This window comes from Exserohilum turcica, assembly GCF_000359705.1.
Source record: "Exserohilum turcica Et28A unplaced genomic scaffold SETTUscaffold_16, whole genome shotgun sequence".
Classification (NCBI taxonomy): domain Eukaryota; kingdom Fungi; phylum Ascomycota; class Dothideomycetes; order Pleosporales; family Pleosporaceae; genus Exserohilum; species Exserohilum turcicum.
The window spans coordinates 50,676-59,543 of NW_007359981.1; the positions used below are offsets into that span (position 1 = coordinate 50,676).

At 48.9% G+C, this 8,868-nt stretch overlaps 4 protein-coding genes across 4 annotated transcripts; 1 reads left to right on the forward strand and 3 right to left on the reverse strand.

Annotated features, from left to right (window-relative positions):
* Nucleotides 1-254: 254 nt before the first annotated feature.
* On the reverse strand, nucleotides 255-1,561 carry SETTUDRAFT_160544 (uncharacterized protein; the record flags this gene model as incomplete). Its single annotated transcript, XM_008025957.1, has 3 exons — nucleotides 255-826; nucleotides 878-1,256; nucleotides 1,307-1,561. 3 exons carry the CDS (start codon nucleotides 1,559-1,561, stop codon nucleotides 255-257), a joined length of 1,206 nt encoding a protein of 401 aa, XP_008024148.1.
* An 801-nt stretch (nucleotides 1,562-2,362) lies between these two features.
* Nucleotides 2,363-4,149, reverse strand: SETTUDRAFT_160545 (uncharacterized protein; the record flags this gene model as incomplete). The annotated part of the gene is made up of 5 exons (XM_008025958.1): nucleotides 2,363-2,587; nucleotides 2,636-3,370; nucleotides 3,417-3,465; nucleotides 3,589-3,934; nucleotides 4,047-4,149. 5 exons carry the CDS (start codon nucleotides 4,147-4,149, stop codon nucleotides 2,363-2,365), a joined length of 1,458 nt encoding a protein of 485 aa, XP_008024149.1.
* A 517-nt stretch (nucleotides 4,150-4,666) lies between these two features.
* SETTUDRAFT_160546 (uncharacterized protein) lies at nucleotides 4,667-5,994 on the forward strand (the record flags this gene model as incomplete). Its single annotated transcript, XM_008025959.1, has 2 exons — nucleotides 4,667-4,863; nucleotides 4,911-5,994. The coding sequence occupies 2 exons, from the start codon at nucleotides 4,667-4,669 to the stop codon at nucleotides 5,992-5,994; spliced, it is 1,281 nt and encodes a 426-aa protein (XP_008024150.1).
* Nucleotides 5,995-6,278: 284 nt separating this feature from the next.
* Nucleotides 6,279-7,860, reverse strand: SETTUDRAFT_160547 (uncharacterized protein; the record flags this gene model as incomplete). Its single annotated transcript, XM_008025960.1, has 4 exons — nucleotides 6,279-6,889; nucleotides 6,939-7,450; nucleotides 7,509-7,737; nucleotides 7,797-7,860. 4 exons carry the CDS (start codon nucleotides 7,858-7,860, stop codon nucleotides 6,279-6,281), a joined length of 1,416 nt encoding a protein of 471 aa, XP_008024151.1.
* Between the last annotated feature and the right edge of the window lie 1,008 nt (nucleotides 7,861-8,868).

An 8,868-nucleotide genomic window follows, 5' to 3' on the forward strand; every position in this document is an offset into this window, starting at 1 on the left:
ATATAGACCTTGTATAGGATATTTGAGTTCCAAGGTGTGAAGGCGTAATGTTGTATCTCCTCAGTGTTTCTAGCAAGGACTGTGGAGATAGATCTAGTGATCTGATCTAGTTGTTCCCCTTTATTGCTAGTTATAGCAATATTAATTGGGTGGTTTGGGGCTAGTGTGTATTACGAAGTAATTGCTAGCTTCTGCTAGTGGATTCATTCGTGTGTGTACGGTGGATGAGCATATGAGTAAAACAAGCGCGCCACTCATGGCTTCCTAGCCATCCAGACTTGCGCCAAATAAGCGTATCGTGTCAAGGCTCTTATGTTAAATCCGTATTCAGCCTCTTTACTTCGAACCTTCATATCTTCAAACGTCAACTCACCACATTCGGGGTTGATATCCTCAAACCCGAATCCCATGTCTTCTACAACGCCAATGATTTCATCCAGGCTAAGTTGCACAAATGGACCAGTACCGTATAACAATGGACCAAAGTTGATCCACTTGCCCCCAGGCTTCAATAGACGCGATATCGTATCGAAATATGCCATGAGATTTCGAGCCGTATCAATGAAAAAATGCGTAACAATGATGTCAAAGTGGCCTTTTTGATGGTTGAAGGCAACGTTAAAGTCGCCTTCGACCAACATCACGTCCTGGTTTGGCACCACATTGGGTGCAGTAACACTTCTGAGCATATCCTCCTTTCTTGCGTGATGCGACATTGCCTCAATGAATGGGTGGAATCTCAGTGTGTTTGCACTAGACTGAGATTCCATGTATCTGTAGCCGACATTCATGAACATGGACCACTCATTGACTGTCGCTTCGAAGCCTTGACGCTGTCAAAATACGTACAAAAACCAATGATGGAAGGCATACTTGCCTCCTAGGTTAGCCACGTCGTGGCCCAGTCGACCCATTCCGGAGCCAGGAAGTAGGACCTTGAGCTTTGTCCCTTCTGGCGACTCGGACTTGATTTTTTCCAGTGTATTCAAAATGCACGGAAACGCCTCGTTTCTTTCCTTGAGACCCTCATCTGCCCAGTCCCGTACATAGTGTTTCAGCGTCTGCGCTGCAGCAAGCCTATCTGCATGTCGGCCGTCTTGTTCAGCTTGGGCCATATGCTCATCAAGCTCTTTCTGGTCGATGCCATAGAATCGCATGGCATGACTGACCATGCTTTTGCATATCGCTGCATTATTGGAAATGAGTTTTTCAATCTCATTCAGCTTCTGGTTATACCCGACCACCTTTTCCAACACCTGGCATGTGATTAACAAAAGTGATGATCAACGTCCAATCCGATGCGCACCTTCCTCTGCGTTTTGCTTGTGTTCTTGTATAGGCTTCGCCACCGGTCAAGTTCAGCCATTTGGCACTCTCCATACCTGGTATATGCCCAAAGTGCCTCCAGAAGTCTATATCGTGGATGGTTGGTCGTCCACTTTCCGCTCTTTCGATCCATTCTCTTCATGAGATGGACTTTTTCTTGTCTATGGCGAGGAGAGGTTTGGGTATTACTGGCCGGCATTGCATGCATCAGCAATGGGTCTTGTGCGGCCTGCATGTCTTCCATGGCAGGTTTTGGGACGCTGGCGGACTCTTGAGCTGGGTTTGTTTGACCTGCACCTTTGGTATTTCCCAACGCAACCGAGAATGCATGGGCTAGAACTAGCAATAAAGGCAAGTGCATTGTGCAGGTTTTTTAAACTGTATGTAACTAGCTAGACGTTGTCTGGGGCGCCTGGTTTGAATTTTGAACTTTTCAGGCGAGTACCGTGTTGTCTGCCAAGAAGCCAATTGTGCTAAGCTTTGCAATGCTGCACATAGTAAGTAGCCGTGTTGCTGTAAAAATCAGAGATCACAGAGGTCTTGGTCTGCCCGGCCGCTGCAGTACTGATGTGAATATGTACATAAATCCTGTATTTGATGGCTGTTCGCCGAAGAGATCGGCCGTGCAGCTCATGGATCCTCGGAGAGACGTTTTTCTTCTGGGTTAGTTTTGTTGTTTTGCATCAGCGAGCATTATGATCACCTTAGAGACCTTGCGTATTTGAGAGATTAGGCGACAACCTAGAGATCCGCATTACTGGACAACATTGACGTAGCTTCACTAGAGCTGTTAGGCATCAAGGCGTCGGTCGTTCATAGTGAGACTGGACCAAAAACTACTCTAAACAGCTAGGTGAGGCCCTTGTTCTAGCTGGCGTGAAGCCGGTCAAGAATTCCAGTCTGAACTGCACAGATGCAGCTATTTGCACCGGTACCCGTGCCGTCATTATGGTCGAAAAAAGCCGTGTAGCTGCTGCAGCGGCAGACCCCCACATTAATCAGACCGTCGAACATCTCGACGCGTACCATAGCTCTGTTATTCTGGAATGACATGATCTTTGGCTGCAATGCCTGCTTTCCAGCGGTATGCGGATGCGACATGTTCTCCCAGTGGTCCCTTTTGTCCTTTCTTCTCATAGAAGTTCTCGCGATACGTCCCGCCTGGCACCGAGTAATCATCCCAAAACATGCCCCGAGCCCTGAGCTCAGGCAAAAGCAGCTCAGCCACGTCCTTGAAAGACTGTGGGAAAAGTGTGTACGCCTAGAGATGATATCAGCACCCATTTGCAGTATCGAGCAAGGGACCCACAATGTTGAATCCATCAACATCCGCCTCATCGACCCATGCCTGGAATCCATCTGCCACTTGCGCGGCTGTGCCAACAAAAATCGGTCCATTGCCCCCTAGGCTTACATGTTCAGCGACGGTGTGCTTCGTCCACTTGGAGGTCCCTGGAGAAAAGCGAGCATATCCCTCCACGGTTGATCGAACCGCGTTGCTCTCAACCTGTCGCAGCTCTTCCTCATCTCCATACTTGCCGAGATCGATACCTGTCCAACCGCAGAACAAGGCAAGCGCACCCTCAAGCGAGGCGTACTTTCGATAGTCTGCCAATTTCGCCTGTGCCTCCTCTTCGGTCTTGCCTAGGATGGGAGTGACGAGCGCAAGCACCTTGATATTCTTCCCATCTCGACCATACTGCGAGCAGGCAAGCTCACGGATCTCTGCAATATTTTTTGCGCAAACCTCTGGAGCATGCGCTGATACAAAAATTGCCTCGGCATGCTGGGCAGCAAATTGCTTACCCGATTTGGAGGCTCCAGCTTGCAGGATCAGCGGCGTGCGCTGTGGGCTTGGCTGGCAGATATGAGGACCAGGAACAGTAAAGTATTTTCCTTGATGATTGATCTGTCGCACCCGTTCAGGATCCGTATACACGGCTCTTTTTCGATCCAGTACGACGGCATCATCTCTCCAAGATGATTCAAACAACTTGTACATGACCTTGACATATTCTTCCGCTCGTGCATAACGCTCCTCATGCTAGAAACTGTCAGTAATGTACTTTGTAACGCATTGGAAGACAAACCGGGAGTTGCTGCGTCATTCCCATGTTTCGCGCCGCCGAGTCGAGGTAACTAGTCACAATCTGTTCTTATTAGTCGTAATACAGCTAGTGAAACAGCATGACGTACGTTCCAACCAAGCCTAGGCACATTCTTTAGCGGCTGACAGGTGTATGCAAGCGGGCTACTACTTACCGTCCGTTCGAGAGATGGTCAACCGTTGATAGTCTTCGGGCTAGATGGTATGGTTGCTCATATGTCGTCGACACCGTTACGCCAAACCCTATGCTCTTCGTAGCAGCAGCCATTGCACTGACAACAGCCAGGGGTTCGTTCACTGGCCATTGGGCGCCAGAGGTGATGGCTGCTTCCAAATTGCCATTATAAACATCGTAGCCGCCTAGAACATCAGCAATGAAGACGCCATGGATTTTTGCATCTTCAAGCAGTTTTGCAAGTTGCACCCAATGGTCCACATTCCCAAATTCGTGAGAACGGTCCTGGGGATGCCGCCACAGCCCAGGCGATTGATGTCCACTGCCTGCATACCAACCCCTCATGTTAGCCCTGTTCAGATGGTGTCGGGGTATGCTCGTGGCTTAGCTGTCCAGGCCAGCTGTGATTGACTTCCGGCCACTTGATCATCTGCTTACACATTTCCACAAAGGCATTGATGATTAACTTTTTGCCGGTTTTCGGGTGCCTATTCCTGTTGCCGTTTCTAGCATGCTCCTCTGCTCTCTTTCGTTTTGCCATCTTTGCGTTGTGTCGGGCTTGGATGAGGTTGAGTCGACTCTTCTCGGACGCTATGCTCCTCGGTTGGAAACTATAGATGATGTGCTTACAACGTCTATATACGCAATCGCTTATCGGTCGAACCGGACGCAATCTTCCGTCCGACAACCCAGCCCCGCTAGCAAATGCCTAAATATCCCTCCGATGTAGGACCAGCGACTCCCGCTACTCCATGGCCCCGCAGTTCAACTAATCATAACCAATTTCGGATTACTCCACTATCACGCCATCGCCCTCCAAAATGCCGAGTAGGCAATGTCTCCAAGGCGTGGAGCTTGCACGTGGATTGCATACTGCGTACGCTTACGTGGATACGTGGATACTTGCGCACCTAAAGTTGGATAAAGTAGTATTCTCGTTCATTTAACGTAGCTCATGCCAGCTTCTTGTGTGAGTCGATTTGTCACTATACATCATGAGAACGAGGAGCTCAATGACGCCGGCTTCGGGCGGTGACCCGTGTGCCAAAAGAAGGAAGATGGACCATCAACATGAGTTTCAGCGAACTTCAGGAAAGTCGTCACTTCCGAAAATTCAAAGAGCACTACTTCTCCATGGCGTTCGACAGCCATATGTGACATCCAGGGACACAAAAGTTCCAGGGGTACACCATGACTATGAGCTTCTTGTAAAGGTCAATGCTGCTGGTCTCAATCCAATTGACTGGAAAGCCCCGTAAGTTCCGTCTCAGCTTGACCACATGCTATCGCTCACAGATACAGTGATTACAACTTCGGAATTCCAACGCTACCCTACATCAGTGGTCGCGAACTGGTCGGGACTGTCATCAAAGCTTCAAAAAGCTCTAATTCGCGCATACATGAAGGTGATATTGTTATAATTCCTTCGACTGATTATCGTGATTTGCGGAAGGCCGCATTTCAGGAATACAGTATCGCATCAGCTTTCAACACCATCCGGCTGCCCACTCACATCTCGATCAACTCTGGAAGCATACTCGGTGTGGCCTTCGTATCTGCGGTATTATCTTTAGGTATTTGCATGGGTGTAAGCTTTGAGGACGTGGAAAATGGGCCGGATCTCCTGAACATTGTCAAAAACATTGATCCTGAGCGATTACCGGTGGACATACGGCAAGAGTGTTTGGACAGTATCGAAAGGAGTGAACGCGCAAAATCAGGTGACTGGCTTGTCATCTGGGGTGGAAGCTCAACATGCGCATACGTGGCCAAGCAACTGGCTAGGCTTGTGGGACTTAAAATCATCTCCGTGGTAGACGGCGCCAAACATGGCCTACGGCTCTCCTCGACTCCGTCAATCCGCCCAGATCTTGTCGTCGATTCACACAACCCTACTCGAGCTGTAGAAATTATCAAAGCAGCCACAAATGATGGTGCCCGCTTCGGTCTCGATACAGTGGGCAAGGAAACCGCCGGTCATCTCCTCACTTCACTCTCTTTCTCGCCATCCTCGGAGCCACTTCTTGCCAAAGATGAGAATGGTAATGCCAAACGCAAAGACTCAAAGCTACTGTCTCCGCCCGCAACACCTCTTGAGATCACTTCTGGGGCGAGGAGATCACATCTCGTTGGTCTGACTGGGCTGCCCAAGACCGGTATTCCCGGGGGCGTAGTACCTCATAACGTACCTATTAAGCTCTACCACGAGATACCAGAGGTGGGAGAGGCACTTAGTGCGTGGTGTGAAAGACTCTTAGTCCAGGGACTACTCGTTCCACCTGAGGTTGTTGGCACCGTGAACGGATTGGAGGGGATCAATGAGGGTCTTGATAGAATGAGGAGAAACGAAATACGGGGTGGGCGACTTGTAGCTATACTACCATAGAGCCTGAGCTATTATACCAATATTCAGTAAAAGTGATGAGCAATGTTTTTTTACGAAGTAGACGAGACTTTCCAACTTCTTCATCTACTAATAATACTCTTTCATTAGCGTCTTACTTTTGCTACTCTGCACTCCGGTGATGAGATCAAAGCATATTACCGAGAATTTTATTTCTGATGACTACTCATGGCTTCATATGACTGTATTCTTGTCTATATGCAACCTCTTCATGTCCAATCAATGGTGATATTCTTACCCTCCTTCCTCCATAGGATTAGCCTCCATTATTCCTGCACCGACTTGTGGTGCGCTGTATCGACATCGACCCTGATCGGTGGCGTCACAATGCCACTATCTGTCTGCTCAATTGCCGCTGCTCGACTTCCACCAAATTCCCTTACCACTAGCCATGCTGGCACGATCGATACAGCCCAAAGGGCAAAATTCCAATATACAGCGCCGACTTGAGCGAATATGGCGATTGAAGTGATGCCATAGCTAACTGCTTGCCATGCCGATTCAGTTCCACGCAACAAAGCTGCATAGCGAATCACTTCGGGTTCGCTGGTCGCCAGGTTACCGATGATGAAATACAAAAACAGGTAGTTGAGCTGAAAGCCGACTGCAAGGAAGACAAAAACTGCAAATGCACGGCCAAACCCATCAGACACCCAATCGTAGGTCGGGTGGGAGCGGCGGAAATCGGTAACGAGGACGGTGGCCCAGATCCACCATGCTCCTTGGAGCACGGCTATCACCCAGAAGGATGTACGGGCCCGAACACGAACTGCAATAATGGTGCGGTCAAGGTATGCACCGAGTAGATTGCCGCAGGTGACAGCAATAATGCCGGAGAGGAATGATCCTAGGGCTCGCGCGCGGACCGAGAACCATACTAGGGTTTTGATTAGCTATCATCGTGGCACTTGAGCGTTGGATCTTACAAGCAAGATAAGTAAAGAATACTGCTTCTGCAAAGACAGCTTGGCCAATCCACAGCACGATGAGTAGGAATCGTTTGGTGAAAAACAATCTGGTGGTTTCCTTAATCTCGAACCAAGGGTTGTCCAGGATGGCCAGTTGAACCTTCTTCCCATCCTTTCTTTCCACCTTGTCTGGTGTATTTAGGAACCACGCGACAACGGGTCCAACACATTGCAATGCAATGAAAACGAGATAGACGGTATAAGTTACCGACCCAGCTTTATCGCGATGAGCATTTAGTCCCAGATTGATTGCTCCGCCGAGGATTTGACCTCCGAGACGGTATGTCAGCCAGTATCCTAGTGCTTTCCCCTTGTTCCACGGCTCAGGATATGCAATCGCAATAGCAGCTTCCGCCATCCAGAAAACACCTGCGGATATGCCGCAGAGCGAGGAGCCGAGGTAGATGAACCACTCGGTACCGAATCTGTTGTTAGTGTAAAGCGCTGCAGCGTAGGGTGCATAGCCGATACTGTCACCAATCAGCATTTCAAATCATGCTATGTGAGGCACAGTATGGCTTTACGTACGTTCCAAAAATGAGCGCACCCTTGATACCAATATACCTCACTATCACGCTGCTAAAATAGCAACTGAGTACCATTAAGCAGAATGTGAGAGCGTTTCCAGCGTTTACAAGATGGGGCGATTGTGCACCTCCTGCACCCAGCGAATTCATTGCTCCCCATATCCCGGGGGCACTGAAGTTGCAGAGGCCCAGAATGGTGATGTTGAAGAAGGTCGAGTGGTACCATCTTACTTTTTCATGTCAGTCCTCCCTTCGCTATCACGATGAAGCATATCGAAAGACATCATACCTGGATAATCGCGTTTCTCGCCACTGTTACGATCAGACTCCATTGAGGCATCTTGGTCCGCCATGATGTTTTTGTTTGCGATTTTGAGAGTGTAGGCGTCCGGCTAACCTCTGGAATGAAGCTGCTTTTTCCATCACCCCAAGTCAGCAACCAACACTGTTCTTATGTTGCATTAGAGTTTTTTTTTGCATTACCAGCACATGACTCGACAGGAGAAACAACATCCAGGGGGTTAGATTCTTGAACATGGCACCCAATAGCCAAGTACCGAACCCTCCCATGCGTCAGACCAAAATGCCATGCTTCGAGCTCAACAGACCGATGCTCGGAATCACACCATTTAGTCTCCAATTGAGCAATCTTACTCCATACGACCCTAGTCTGTGCCAAAACTTACTCACCATCTTGCCTCGGCTGTGCCTCGGCATATTGTCGCAGTTCATATTTTGATGTTTCGATGCGGGGGATTTGATAGGGTAGCACGTCATTCTCCTGGCAACTGACGACGATGAATGCTTCACTCAGACCTGCGGACATGGTTAGACGCGCGGAATAAGGCCGATGGGGTAGGCCATGTGGAGACGGGAGGGCGGGTTGATTTGACGATATAGATAAGCAAATGTCGTGACAAGTGCGGGGTTGGAGAGGTGCGGATGCGACGCCTCGAGAAGATTAGGTTGCGCAGTACTAAGGTACTGACCTGTCGGTATTTGAGACTTCGCACAGTTTGACTTACTCGCTCGAGTCCGGGTTTATCATGCTGCTGGAGGGAGCGAAGTATGAACGAAATGCTGTCATGCGTATTTAGCAAGAGCCCAGAGAGTATCCTTGGAACACTTTGTTCTGAGAAGTTCCCTTTGCGTAGCTATTATATACGTATGCCAAGATTGTTTGTTGGAGGATTCTACGTATCGGTGTTGATCGCCATGCTAATACGCCACAAAATATGCGCAGACGAACCAAGGCTGCGAACCATATTATTATTGTTCCATTAGAGTCTAGTGAGCTCGAGGCTATGTAAGACTTTGGCCGAGGCCGTTCTAACTAGATTTATTTACAAATACGAGTTTGT